This window comes from Engystomops pustulosus, chromosome 3 (genome assembly GCF_040894005.1).
Source record: "Engystomops pustulosus chromosome 3, aEngPut4.maternal, whole genome shotgun sequence".
Taxonomy (NCBI): domain Eukaryota; kingdom Metazoa; phylum Chordata; class Amphibia; order Anura; family Leptodactylidae; genus Engystomops; species Engystomops pustulosus.
The window spans coordinates 167,629,799-167,644,426 of NC_092413.1; the positions used below are offsets into that span (position 1 = coordinate 167,629,799).

At 41.4% G+C, this 14,628-nt stretch overlaps 1 protein-coding gene across 1 annotated transcript; it reads right to left on the minus strand.

Moving 5' to 3' along the window:
* Positions 1-7,139: 7,139 nt before the first annotated feature.
* IL12A (interleukin 12A) lies at positions 7,140-13,573 on the minus strand. Its single transcript, XM_072139580.1, has 6 exons — positions 13,450-13,573; positions 11,299-11,441; positions 9,624-9,734; positions 8,790-8,831; positions 8,599-8,700; positions 7,140-8,252 (listed from the first exon to the last, which is right to left on the minus strand). The coding sequence occupies exons 1-6, from the start codon at positions 13,532-13,534 to the stop codon at positions 8,067-8,069; spliced, it is 669 nt and encodes a 222-aa protein (XP_071995681.1). The 5' UTR covers positions 13,535-13,573; the 3' UTR covers positions 7,140-8,066.
* Positions 13,574-14,628: the final 1,055 nt, after the last annotated feature.

Sequence of the window (14,628 nt, forward strand, 5' to 3'; positions counted from 1 at the left end):
GAAGAGGCTGGGGGACAGGAGGAGGAGGCTGGGGGACAGGATGATGCTGGAAGAGGCTGGGGGACAGGAGGAGGAGGCTGGGGGAAAGGAGGCTGGGGGGACACGATGATGCTGGAACAGGCTGGGGGACAGGAGGAGAAGGCTGGGGGACAGGATGATGCTGGAGGAGGCTGGGGGACAGGAGGCTGGAGGACAGGATGGTGCTAGAGGAGGCTGGGGTACAGGAGGAGGAGGCTGGAGGACAGGATGATGCTGAAGGAGGCTGGGGTACAGGAGGAGGAGGCTGGAGGACAGGATGATGCTAGAGGAGGCTGGGGGACAGGAGGCTGGAGGACAGGATGATGCTAGAGGAGGCTGGGGTACAGGAGGAGGAGGCTGGAGGACAGGATGATGCTGAAGGAGGCTGGGGTACAGGAGGAGGAGGCTGGAGGACAGAATGATGCTAGAGGAGGCTGGGGGACAGGAGGCTGGAGGACAGGATGATGCTAGAGGAGGCTGGGGGACAGGAGGCTGGAGGACAGGATGATGCTGGAGGAGGCTGGAGGACAGGATGATGCTAGAGGAGGCTGGGGGACAGGAGGCTGGAGGACAGGATGATGCTGGAGGACAGGATGATGCTAGAGGAGGCTGGGGGACAGGAGGCTGGAGGACAGGATGATGCTAGAGGAGGCTGGGGGACAGGAGGCTGGAGGCTACAGGAGGAGGATAGAGGACAGGAGGCTACAGGAGGAGGATAGAGGACAGGAGGCTACAGGAGGAGGGTAGAGGACAGGAGCTACAGGAGGAGGATGGAGGACAGGAGCTACAGGAGGAGGATGGAGGACAGGAGGTTACAGGAAGAGGATGGAGGACAGGAGTTACAGGAGGAGGATGGAGGACAGGAGCTACAGGAGGAGGATAGAGGACAGAAGGCTACAGGAGGAGGATGGAGGACAGGAGGCTACAGGAGGAGGATAGAGGACAGGAGGCTACAGGAGGAGGATAGAGGACAGGAGGCTACAGGAGGAGGGTAGAGGACAGGAGGCTACAGGATTAGGATGGAGGACAGGAGCTACAGGAGGAGGATGGAGGACAGGAGGTTACAGGAGGAGGCTGGAGGACAGGAGTTACAGGAGGAGGCTGGAGGACAGGAGGCTACAGGAGGAGGATAGAGGCCAGGAGACTACAGGAGGAGGCTGGAGGACAGGAGTTACAGGAGGAGGCTGGAGGACAGGAGGCTACAGGAGGAGGATAGAGGCCAGGAGACTACAGGAGGAGGCTGGAGGACAGGAGGCTACAGGAGGAGGCTGGAGGACAGGAGGCCACAGAATGAGGAGGATAGAGAACAGGAGAAGGATATAGGGAAGGGGGCTACAGGAGGAGGATGGAGGACAGAAGGGAACAAAATGAGGAGGATAGAGAACTGGGACTACACCATGTGAGAAGGGGTAGGTGTAGGAGTTCAGATAGTATTATGTGTAAGTTTGGGGAGATAAATAAAAGTGCAAAACCAAATGTAAAGGCAGAATAAAATTAAAGAGGGGTCTTATATGGTTTACATGTTGCAGAGTTGCATTAGGGGATATTATATTGGTCCACGGGAAGGGGGGGGGCAAATTAAGGGGTGTTGTACCATGGGGGCACCATCAAGGTAGATATTATACTATGCCTGTGGGTGGGACAGTGGGCGTGGTTTAGAAAAAGGGGGAGGGGCTTTGTGTCCCTCTTTCTCTTGCCCAAAAGTTGGGAGGTATGTGATGATACACAGCTATATACTTCTGCACTTAACATCACCCCTGCCTTAATCTAGAACACTAGTGACTGTCTCTCTGCTGTCTCCAACATCATGTCCTCTCTCTTCTTGAAACTTAATATTTCTAAGACTGAAAGGACACCTGTCATCAGGTCTGTGTCACTAGTCCTGTCACTACTGCCTGTTGGAGCAGCTCACAAGGATCCCATCCCAGCCTTTATCTAGTTATTTCATACATTAATCATTGTAAAATCATCTATTCTTTATTATGTAAATGAGGCTGGTCACATGGTCAGAGGCAGTGATGTCACCCCTGTTACCCCTCCCCTCTCCTCCCCCTGCTCATGTCTGTGTGTAATGTATAGTAAAGCATGGCTAGTGTGAGTGCTGTATCTGCTGACATGCTGCATCCTCCTAATATACAGGTGAGAGACACAGACATCAGCTACACATGAATCTGACATGTTCTGCTGTAACATGGCTGCCTGGAGCTGCTGTATCTCTCCTAAACACACACACATGCACACACAGGCTGCAAGGGGCGTGGCCACCAGCACCAGGAAGCACATCATTATACAGCCTCACATCATTATACAGGCTGTCAGTCAAGCACTGGGGGTGTGGCTGTGCCTCCCACTCATGAATAGAGTGGACAGCTTGAATATGCTAATGCTTCATTGGACATTTCACAGGTCATTTGCATACAGCTTTAGGGCCTCATTGCTTTACAGGCATGTAGAGGGACAATGAAGGGATAGAGGCAATGCTCTCTAATGGCAGTTTATGAAAATATATTTAGTTTAGGGGGGTTATTTTGCATGACGGGTTCTCTTGAACTACTTATCTTTCCACCATCTACTAACTGACCCAACCCTGACCTCTCCACCTAGATCTGTGGGATCATTATACCACGAGGCAGAAGGACCGCTGTCCTGTAGTTGTGCTGGACTCCGACCTCTCCTTTGCACAATATATTCAATCTCTTCCTCGCTCTTACCACTTGCATCTCAGAAACATCTCCAGAATCCAGGATCCAATTGAAACTTCTAAAATGCTAAATGTTGCTCTGATTTACTCTTTACTAGACTACCACTCACTAAACTTTTTCCTCTACAATCTATTTTTAATGCAGAAGGCCAGGCTCGTCTTTCATAGCAAACGCTATATGGATGCCTCCAATCTCTGCCAATCACAACACTGGCTGTCTGTCTCCTAAATTCAGTTTAAAATAATAATTCTCTTCCACAAAGCTCTGCATAATGCTGCACCTCCCTACCTCTCGTCTCTCATCTTAGTCTATTGCCCAATCTGCGCTCTTCAATCTGCCATTGACACTATATTAATCTCTACCTTAATTCGAACCTCTCATACACAGCTCCAGGACTCTTGAGCCGCACCAATTCTCTGGAATGCCCTTCCTCGGATTATCAGACTAATACCCACCCACCATAGTTTCAAACATGCTCTTAAAACCCATCTTTTTAGGCAGGCCTATCATACTCGCTAACTGCATGAAATGTCAACTCTACTAATCCATCCTGTGTTCTCCTCCTGTTGCTTATCCACCAAACACCAGACATATACCAAGCCCCAGGCTTCTCTGCAGTCACTTTCCCCTTGGACCTTGTATATAAGATGGCGGTTGATAACTGGTTCAAGCTGCAGAATTTTTATTTATTAAAATATTTTATACTGTTCTCTTATAAAGAATGGCTGGATCATTATACAAGCTCTTATACCTCTTGTGTCACCCCTCATTCTCATAGACTGTAAGCCCTCACTCCTATTGTTCCATATGATGGTTGTACTCTGTAATGTAATATTATATGTGTATATGTCCCCTATGATTTGTAAAGTGCTACAGAATTTGATGGCCCTTTATAAATAAAGATTATTATTATTATTATTAAAGTTTGACAGTGTTTATATATTTTACAGCTGTATGCTGACCTTTTTAACTCTTTCGTCTCCACTTAATACACATAGAGGCTAACAGAATCAGAAATGCATAGATGTGAGTACAAAGTTACATGTAAAAGAAATACCATACAGGTCAAAAAACAACAACAGCCATGTTCATTGCTGTTTAGGAAATACTCAGATTAGCGAAACAAAAAGAACACAATATATTGTTTGACCACTAGAGGGAGCACTGGTATAGAGAACTATATTTAATTGACTTATAATAAATCTACATTTATAGAACTGAAATATACGTATCTAACCACATGTATATAGACTAACTATGTATAAGTGCAATAAACATAGCACTAGATAAAATATAGATGGATAGTGAGATAACCAATATTAGTGTAATAGTAGGGGAGAAAGCGCAACAACAAAAAGCACTGTAATTATTTTTAGCTAAAGGCTCAATGAAAACAGCATACATAAGCCTGAACAGTCCCCAATAAAAGTCCCATTTATAGTGAGTCACTTATTAAATGCTCATATCTAAGCATTTATAGCCATAATATTAGGCTGCAAAAGACATTATACAAGTGTTGCACTTTCTCAGTCTATGAGCTATACATACGGTCCTGGATGGGTCCCACAATCATCCAATATATAGTTTTCAAAGATTCAAATGTAGTATGACCGGAGCTCATAAATATATAATTTACTTCTAAATTCCTTTATCCTTCTGTATACATATAAGATTTTACCTTGTAGCCAAAGAAACTTGATATGACCAGAAACTTCAATGAGTATAAGATGCCATTCAGACATGAAACCGCTACAGTCCTTTTCCCTCAGATATCCTCCATAGCTTGATTTACTATATAGAGAAGATATAGCTTGATTTGCTTTATAAAGAAGAGAAGATAAAATGTATTATTCAATCTACTCACATAAAAAGGTAAAAAATGTGCATATTACAAATGCACTGGCGTCCTTGTGGATTTGTAATATGCACATTTTTCAGGATAGAAATCTGACTCGTTATTATCACAGGGAGTAATCAGAGCCGTGTGATAATAACGGCTGGTGCCCCTGTGTGTCCATCATATAACCATGGACAGATTTATGTCCACTGGAAGTAAACATAGAAGCTTTCTATAGCAGGACAGCAAGCAGAGATCTAGAGAAACCCACGGCTTTGTGCATGAGCCCATAGCAGTGAAGGGGGCTTGTGTTGGCTGCTGGAACAATGGCCAAAATTCCTGTTTGTGTACATGAGACCTTTCTCTGAGAGACCGAATGTAAAGCAATAAGGTTAGTGGAGTTGTGGGTGGGGAATAGTTGTCCTTCATGTGACCGCAGTGGCTTCCACTGAAGGGGACCAAGAATAGCATTTATAAGCAAAACCTTTTTGTTGCTCTTTTTGTCGTTGGGAAAGCATTTTTTCTTAATGGTTTGACATTTACTGCTTACATATGTACCAGAATCAAGCTTCTTGGGAAATTCGCCCCTCTTCCTCCACATTGCGGTCCGCCGGGCCGTACGTTCTTGTGATTGCAGCCTTATAGTTAGTGAGTACAGCTCAGTATAGGTACAGAAGGCTGGCTTTACTCCTTCACTGTCTCTGAACCTAATGGTGAAGAAGAGCCAAAATTTGTGCAAATTTGTGCTGATTTGCTCAACTCATGCAGTATGCAGAAAGTAACATGTCCTACTAGCAGTGGTGTCTATAGAAGATGGAAATGGTCAGGCTTATATTGAATATATTTCTTTCATTTGGAATGGACATACCACAGTTTGAGAGCCAGTTTCATAAAACCCTCCTCTTATAGACTCTAACCCACTTCTAGTCCTGTCCCATTGTAGTATAAATCTCTGTGCACCCACTTGTACAGATTTACCACTATGATCCTATATGCACTCCTGTATCCTATGGTTCCTACACATACACACTATGAAACCCCTGTGGTCACGTGGGTTATCAACCACATAGACTATAAACTCCATTCTGCTTACTCTTATCCAGCCTTAGCGGTGAGATGTCCTTCACCAGCAGTTAGGGGACAGAAGAAATAAGAAGAGCTCAGTAGGAGCTGGGAAAGCTACTGTAGATATTTTGGGTTTATTTTCAAGTTTGCCACTTTCAAGTTTGGCCCCTCCTTTGAGAAATTGCCACCTGAGACCAGAAGCTCAACTGGTCTCATGCTAAAAGCACCGCTACAACAAAATAGCAGGTTGATCCAGCACCAAAACACTACAGTTGGTTAAAAAGTTTTGTCTTCAGACTTAATTTGAAAAATTCCAATCTATGCATAAAAAATATCCAGCACAGGTACAAAGTACAGGTAATGTCATACCATCTACGTGTTTCAAGTGCAACCGCAATGTTAATCATGTTAATCAATGTCAAGCGTGGTCGTGATCCCCCGACCCACGCTCCTGCTTCCCGACTAGGCCGTGCGTGTCCCTGATCACTATGGCGAACACGCGCCAGCTCTCCTAGCTTTAAAGGGCCAGTGTCCTCCTGATTGGCGCTGGCTAATCCAGCTCAGCCCTTATAATCCGGCACCTCCCTTCCTGCCTTGCCGGATCTTCAGCATCATTCCTGCTGAAGTGAAAGCCCTCCAGTGTTCCTGTGATTCCAGTATTCCTGCTCCTGTGTTTCCCGTTTCTGTACCGTGTGCCAGTTCCTGTGTCCTGCTGTGCTTTCCTGGGTTCCTGTCTAGCAGTGCCTTCAGTCCGTGCCAAGCGTTACCAATGTTCCTGTGTTACCAGTGTTCCTCCGTGTTCCTGCTATCATCTCAGGCTTGGACTGTTTCCTGCATTTCCTGCTGTACTACCTTGGCTGCCACCGCGCGCCTAGTCGCACCCATGGAACGACCTGTTAGCACCCCGCCGCAGCAAGACCATCCCGCTTTGCGGCGGTCTCTGGTGAAGACCAGGTGCCACTTAGACTCCGGTCCCGGGTGTCGGCTAGTACCATCATGTCCCGCGGTGGTCCAGAGGGTTCACAGACTCTTCCCTAAGAGACTCTTCACTTAGACTCTGGTCCCGGGTGTCGGCTAGTACCATCATCTCCCTCGGTGGTCCAGAGGGTTCACAGACTCTTCCCTAAGAGACTCTCTGACAGTTCGTCCCTACGAATTGTGACACTGGAACTTTTGGTGATGGAGCAATCTGCTATTTTGTTGTATTTGTTGTACAGAACTCACTGTGACAGAAACTGCCCTGAAATACGAGTGAGCTGGACTTTTTTTTTGCAATAATATTCTGTGGTAATAGCCCCACAGGCTGTATTGTAGAGCCCTTCTGGTTGTATGTATTTCAAGTGTAATATAAATAATCAAATACAGTTCATCCAATATTACAAAACTAAAGAAGGCTGAAAAATGTTGTATTTAATGAAAATAATTAACATATGTGATTCTAGCTTTATTTTAGAACATGATACATTACTAATAAAAAATACATTGTAAGACATATGATACAATATAGTGCAATAAATGATTTCACAGTTAGAACAAGATAAATAGATCCAAATAAATAGATATAATATAATTAATTAATAAATAGCATAAATAGATGTCATGAGTGTCATAGTGAGGATGTATTTACACATTCAGATTTTTACAGCACATGTCATATATACTTTATCTCTTATGACCCACACTTTTGGCTTTAAAAAGCTGAATTTCAAAAATCTGATTGTGGAAATTCACCCCAAGTTATTTTCAAGTAGTTTAATATTAATAGCTTACTTTTCACAAACATGCAACCTATAAAGGGGTGTTCCCACAGAATAGGAGATAAATACCTCAAGGCTGGGGCCCCACTACTGTCATGTCCCCTTTGAGAATGGTGTGGTAGTGTGTATTTAGGACCATGCTCCATTCACTTCTGATTGTCTGCCGTAGTAAGCCCATTACCGAACTCCATAGGTTCCATTGAGAGTAATGGCCACTGTCATTTACCGTATTTTTCGGACTATAAGGGGCATCGGATTATAAATGCCTGCTAAAATGTCTAGTTTCATATATAAGGTGCACCGGATTATAAGGCGCACCTGATTATAAGGATGAATGACCAGCAGGTGGCAGACCTGTGCACATTTCAAGGCGTGTTGTCTGTAAGTACGGTTCATATATAAGGCTCACTGGACTATAAAGTGCACCTTTGATTTCTGAGAAAATCAAAGGAATTTTAAGTGCGCCTTATAGTCCGAAAAATATGGTACATTCACGCAAAGGGGTTCTGCAAACGATAATCCTCTATCCTGGAACTGGTGTTTATAGTAAACCCCTTAAATTAAATTGTACATATAAATAAATATATGGTGTATGTTTTATGTTGTATTTTTCTGTGTGCAACTTCAGCTTCTATATTGCTGGATGAACTAAGTCTCTTAGTTTTAAGCTTTTTGGTCTTAAAAGAGTTAAGGTTTCCTTGGTTTCTGATGCATTGAACCTTCACCCGTAATTTGGCTAAATACTCTGGCTATAGTGATGGCACGTAATTGAAAATAGTGAATTACAGTGCACTGCTTAAATTGGTGATGGGATTTGTTACTGAATGTTTTCTCCTTATGTTGTTCCTTATCTTCATCTTGTAACGTTAAAGCCTGCAGTAAAATTAGAATGATAGTACAGATTAGCAATGTGAAAATGCTGCATAAAAGAAATAATATACACTTCCATAATTTGGTATAATAGAGAATTAAAGCAGTGATACTTCTGCATTAGTATATACCTGCAATCTTCATTAAATCATCATTCTGGAGTAGCTGTTCATTGACAACTGGGTGTTACTAGGTGGGGTGTGTTCCTTTAAGCTAATGCCACATCACAATGTTTTTAGATTAGATTATTATATTAATTTGGTCAATTTATCACTGGGGTAATCCATATCTGCCCATCATAACCCTTTTTTCTGGAATCCTAAAATGTGGTAAAATATGTAATGCTCACCTGCATCATGTCTGTAAGAGTTTTGTCAAGCGATGGATACAAGCCTCGCAGTTGTTTCATGTTCAGCTTCAGGTCCGAATAGATGGCTGTCAGGCACTTGTCCTGCGGAGAGATGACAAGTTTGGTTGTAAATCTTATTCTTTCTTCTTGTAGGTAAGTAAGACATGTTCATTGTGTGTCAGGGAACCTACCTCATCAACTGCTGTTCTGTTCATCTGTGAGCAGATACATTTCTAGAATGAGAGAGAAATGATTATGTCTAAATAAACTTAGAAAATCTGTTTAGGAATAGCATATAAATATATATTCTATATATGTTGATATGCGGGGGGATTTATCATATGACTGAATTTATCATATAATATGATGAAATCCCTGCCCCTCCGCAATGCCGGATACTCCGGAGGCTACTCAGGTGGCTCCAAATTGCGCTATTACCTGCACCCATTCAGTGTGAAAGGATACAGACTCTAGTGAGTGCGCAGGCGTGGGGTTGAATCAGCCCACTCTGCCATTGGGCACATCCCCTACACACCGTTTGCAGAAAACTGTGGTACAATCCATTATACATGTCTCTCATGGAGTGTACAAACATGAATTTTAGGGTGGCACGGGGGGGGGGGGGGAGTGAGTAGTACTTATGCCTTGCAGTACTGGGGTCCTTTTAGACGTACACTTTGCAGCATACATCTTAACAGATGCAAAAACAAGATGTGTACCAAGCCTAAAGCAGCTTACTGTGGCCATTGCATTGACATTCTGTATTAATCTTATTTTTGCAGGACATTTCTTATGTCTTATCTTATGTTGTCAGAGAATATACACAATATTTCAGGAAGATTGCTAAAGTTATAATATCTATCTACAAGGTCAATACAATGAGGACACAGTTAATAAGAGACAGAGTCCCTGGGCATTGCAGCGGGGTTCAGTAATTATATTATCATGGCCAGACAAGGATAAAACGTTATTATATAATAAAGAACCACTGAATTGTAGAGAAGATTGAATTGGAGGACTCTTACCTGGGAACACAGGCTGGGGACACATGCTTTTACTGTGTTCATTGTATTTGCTGTCACATCTTCTGTAGCGACTTCTCCATAGGAACAGTTTAATACTCCATCTAGATCCTTCTAATAGAAACAATGATATTTGGATGTAGCATTTTATATCAGAAACCAATACTGCAGATGTATGGAATTAAGTGCTAATGTTACATAATACAGTAATTTACCATTTCCTAACGCTGGCAATAAACATAAAATAACTGTGCGCCAAACTTATCAGGACAACCAGACATGACTGATCTCAAAATGCATTTGTAGTTGACCTGCAACTTCTAGCTTGTCATCTGGGCATGCATGGAGTTGCAGTTCCTCAGTGACCTTGCATGGAAGTTTGAAGGCAAGAATGAGGACAAGGAGCTGCGAGACCTGGGGAATATACACGACTGACTGAAATTGATACTTTGTAGTATAAGTGTTTTCCTGTAAAAGCTCTCACAACAAAAGAGGAAGAACACATTCACCAAATAAGCAAAAACAGTCTATACATACAAAGCCACACATGTGGGAAAGAAAACATTCCTACACTGAAGCAAACAGGATCCCATTAGATTGGAGTAAATGACAGAACCATAATTCAATTTGGTTAGAAAATATTCTAAACAGTGGATGGTGCAGGGCTACAATTTCCATTGTGTCCCACAATGAAGCTGTTTTTTTCTTTTATCTCTGCTCCTAGGCAGTCAAGCTTTGGGCAACCTTGACACTGCATGACCTGTTGGTTATGAGTTCAATGTGTAATAGCCTAAGATTTTCTTAAATTGTCAATGAAATGTACATGAATCTATAGTTCAAATAAATACTTTAAGGAAACCTACCATCAGAAATCTCAGTCGGTGGATAGTAACATGCTAGACCCTAATCTATTTTAACCTAATCCTAAAATACTTCCTAAACTAAACTATGCTTTATCTAACTATTATGCAAATTATCAGAAGATACTGGGGCGTGGAGTGGCCTCTCCAGGTAGTGGGTGCAATGGCTAAACCACACCCCAGAAGCCGCTGCTGATAATTAGCATATTAGCTAGATAAAGTGTAGTTTAGTTTAGGAAATATTTTAGGATTAGTTGAAAATAAATTAGGGTTTAGCACGTTACTAGCCACCTATCATGAGATCTAGCTTAATAGGTAGATTTCTGATGGTAGGTTTACTGTAAAGACTTTTTGATAAATCTTACCAAAGGAATGTGCTTTTTACTCTGTCTGCAAAGCAAGATGGATAGAAGCGCGCCTTTGAGATTAAAGTGAATTCAAAGACAAATACTGCAGAAGAGAAAGCTGGTCACATAATGACCAGAGGAAGGCTATACCCACATGGACGTATACCCGCCAGGCGTCGAGCAGGATAGAAAATAATGCTGCAGGGTTGTTCTCATGGCCGAAGATGTAGCATGCTCTATCTTTTTTGAACCACGGCTTGGAATGGTGAGCACACGTTGTGCTCTCCGTACCGGGCACAGGCACCATAGCCACCTGGGAGGCGTATATCCGTCTGCAAATTTACAGGCCATGTATATATTGCCCTGTCGGTCATGTGAATGCAACCTAAGATTTTCAAGGCAAACACAGTATGCAAAAAAGGATTTTGTATAATATTTAGTACCTGCTTGAAATACATTACACTTACTTACCTGTAGTTTTACAATGGCCTCTGCAACCACGGTCACTAAGTTCCTGGAGATATTATAACACCGGATAAGGTCAATAGGTTGACGCACTGGTTTGCTCTCTACAACCAAGGACTGGCCAAGCAGCACAAAAATGATGCAACTGCCTGCCGGGAAAAACAGGAAGGTTATCATTGTATATCAATATATAAGAAGCAGGTTTATGAAAATAAATACTTTTAAAGGGTTTGTCCAGAATTCAAATTAGAGTGATTTTCATAGGCCGCAAACAATGGAAAAGTTGTTTTTTTTGCTTTGAGCTCTGGGTTTTTTAGTTCAGGCATTCAGCTCATACACAGGGCCATGTGCATGAGACCGTAGAATGAATTTTCCCATTTGCTATCAAGTGAATTAACAGAAACAACATTAATGTGCAGAAGCTACTTTTTTCTACAGAAATTGCCCCACTGTTTCTAGCTAGACTCACGTGAACAGATATAATTTGCAATAAATGACAAAACACATGAATTAATATAAGTAGAAGTGTTTATGTAAAGAAGACAGCAATCAGTGATGTAAAGTGGTGAATTAATTGCTACAGTGTTGATAAGTAATATGCTGGAATGGAGGCAAGAAGAAATATAGTGTCATATGCAAAGGAAAGTAAAATAGATTCAAACCCATTCTGATTTATTTTCTAGAAATGTTTTTTTATGTTAATTGACTTTTCTTTGGACTTTGGACTTCTTTTAGCTTCTTATTTCATGGGTTATACAAAAAAAGATTTTAAAATTATGCAAATTAGTATAGATTTTAAAGGAGTCTGGAGTCCTTCAGCCTCATTTTCATAATTTTTGAAGCCTTTTATTCTTAAAAACAAGGGCATAAGAAGCTTAAAGAAGAGTAGATCCTGCCATAGGGGGCACACACCAGTATGTCAGTGTGCTTGGTTTACAATCCTTCAAAGCTGGTGTTAGATGTCTTTTGAAAGAAAATATATCAACGTACTATGCTTATAAAAGCACAACATGCTATTACTACTGGTCAATGCTACTAGTAGTACAAGTAGCAAGCAAAAAAATTACAACGAAGCAGTCAAACTAACCACTTCTATCTATCTCTATGTTAACATTCATTCACAACTGTACAGCCAACCTATCAATTACTTTTTATCTGGTAACCTGGTTTTGTTGCTACATGTTTTATCTTTTGCAGTGTGACAGTAACCCATTGTATGTCATATTAGAAAAAAAATAATTATTCTACAAATTCTACAATATGTATCAAATCATTATAACCTGAGATATTTAGTTATGACATTTCACCATCCATGTATTTGTTTAAGGACATATTACATTATCACTAATGTTAAATAAGGCAACTAAACTATCTTAGGAGAATTGCACAGTCCATCTTTCCATTTGGCTTAATATTTATGCTAGGAAACTTTCCCATCTTATAAGTCACCATTCACCATCGAGTATATGTATCCTTAGAGTATTAAACCAGCAGTAGATTCTAATGCCCTGTGCAGTATACTGATACAGACTGTTCCATTGTTACTCTGCAGATTGTAAGTATTGGGTAGTAAATATAACATGTACAGCATTTGAGTAAAAACAAATACATTAAAAGTGATTTATATTATTAGAAATAGACCATATAATGAAGACCCAATATTGGAGAGCACACAATGAAAAGACTTACTCCAAAGTGTAGGCTTACAGGCGAGCACCGGTGGTCTCATGATTCTGGTTCCCTTGGTGGCCGTGCTGTCTATTTGCAGTTATCCTGATGGTGATGCTATATGCTTGTGTTATTCTGTCTTTGGTTTATATAGTGAAGTGTGTAGGCTAATCCTAGGACTTCCCCAACCTTTCTCTAGCAGATACTGACATCTGTGTCAATATGAAACACAAGTAAGATGACTGCTTATCATGGGGCAAGCACCATGTAGAGATTTATCTTGGACTTTACCCTGTCTTTGAGTAATGAGGAGAACCACCTTGTCTATATGGAATAATGCTTAGGATATGTCACTTCACTTCAGATAAGGGTGAAACAAGTCTAAATAGGGAACGGTATAAGGTAGATTTGATGAAGACAACTGAACAAATGTGTAATTTTCCAGAAATAATTAACAGATAATTCGCATAATGGGGCACATTTACTTACCCGTCAGACGAATTTCCCCGGAAGTGCATTGGCCGACAATAATGCACTGCGATTCACTAAGATCGTGCACTCTGATATCCTGCATGTGTGGCTTCCCCGCTCAGGTCTGCCGGAGTTCACCTTCTTCTTCCTGGTGCATGTAAGTGCATTGTCTAGTTACACAATTTGAAAGATAAATCCCGCGCTCAGTCCAAATCAGTCGGCACGCCACCCAATTTCTGTTGCATGGAAGCCAGTGCATCTGCGCCAAAATCCGATTGCGTGCAACACAATCCCAGCGCAGAAAATGAAAATGTTGGAAAGACCAGCAAACGTGTGCACGCGGACCCTTAGTAAATAATCCTCAATATGTTCACAAATTTAGAGTTGTAGATGTTGAACGCATGATCTGGATTTCATGAATAAGAAAACTCATTTAATTTGTAATTATGTACAATTAATGTAAAATGTGTAATTAGTTTTTGTGCAGATTGCGCACACCACCAATTCACAAATTGTAGCAGGCAGGGCTCTAGAGATTTGCATATTATTAATAATAATAATTTCTTTATTTATATAGCGCACACAGATTACACAGCGCTGCACAGAACTTGCCAAATCGGTCTCTGTCCCCAATGGGGCTCACAATCTAATCATCCTACCAGTATGTTTTGGAGAGTGGGAGGAAAGTGGAGGACCCAGAGGAAATCCACACAAACACGGAGAGAACATACAAACTCTTTGCAGATGTATTCAGTGAAATAATATCCCGGTATATGATGACTGGGCAAATTATTTCTTACATTACATATATAGCATAATTGTTGAATAGAACAATTTTGAGCCATAAAGAAAGAAAAGACCCATGGAGCTTGGGTTCAAATGGACCGATATCTCTATTGAATGCAGACTCAAAGTTTTAGTCAAAGATTTGGTTGGAGGAATGGTAGCAGTAACTATAACTGGGATACATAAAGACCAAACAGGGTTTATGATAGAAAAAACATTCCAGTCAGTATTAGGCAAATATACAAAAATATAGTAGAAGGGAAAGGATGAGCATCTGAGAAACATATCTTAGGTTTAGATGCAACAAAAGTTATTATTATAGCAGTGACTTTATCAACAGCTTTGAAGAAGAAGTTGAGTGGGTGGGTGAAGATTTTGTATAATGGTTGTATGTGGTTGAATGTTTTCATG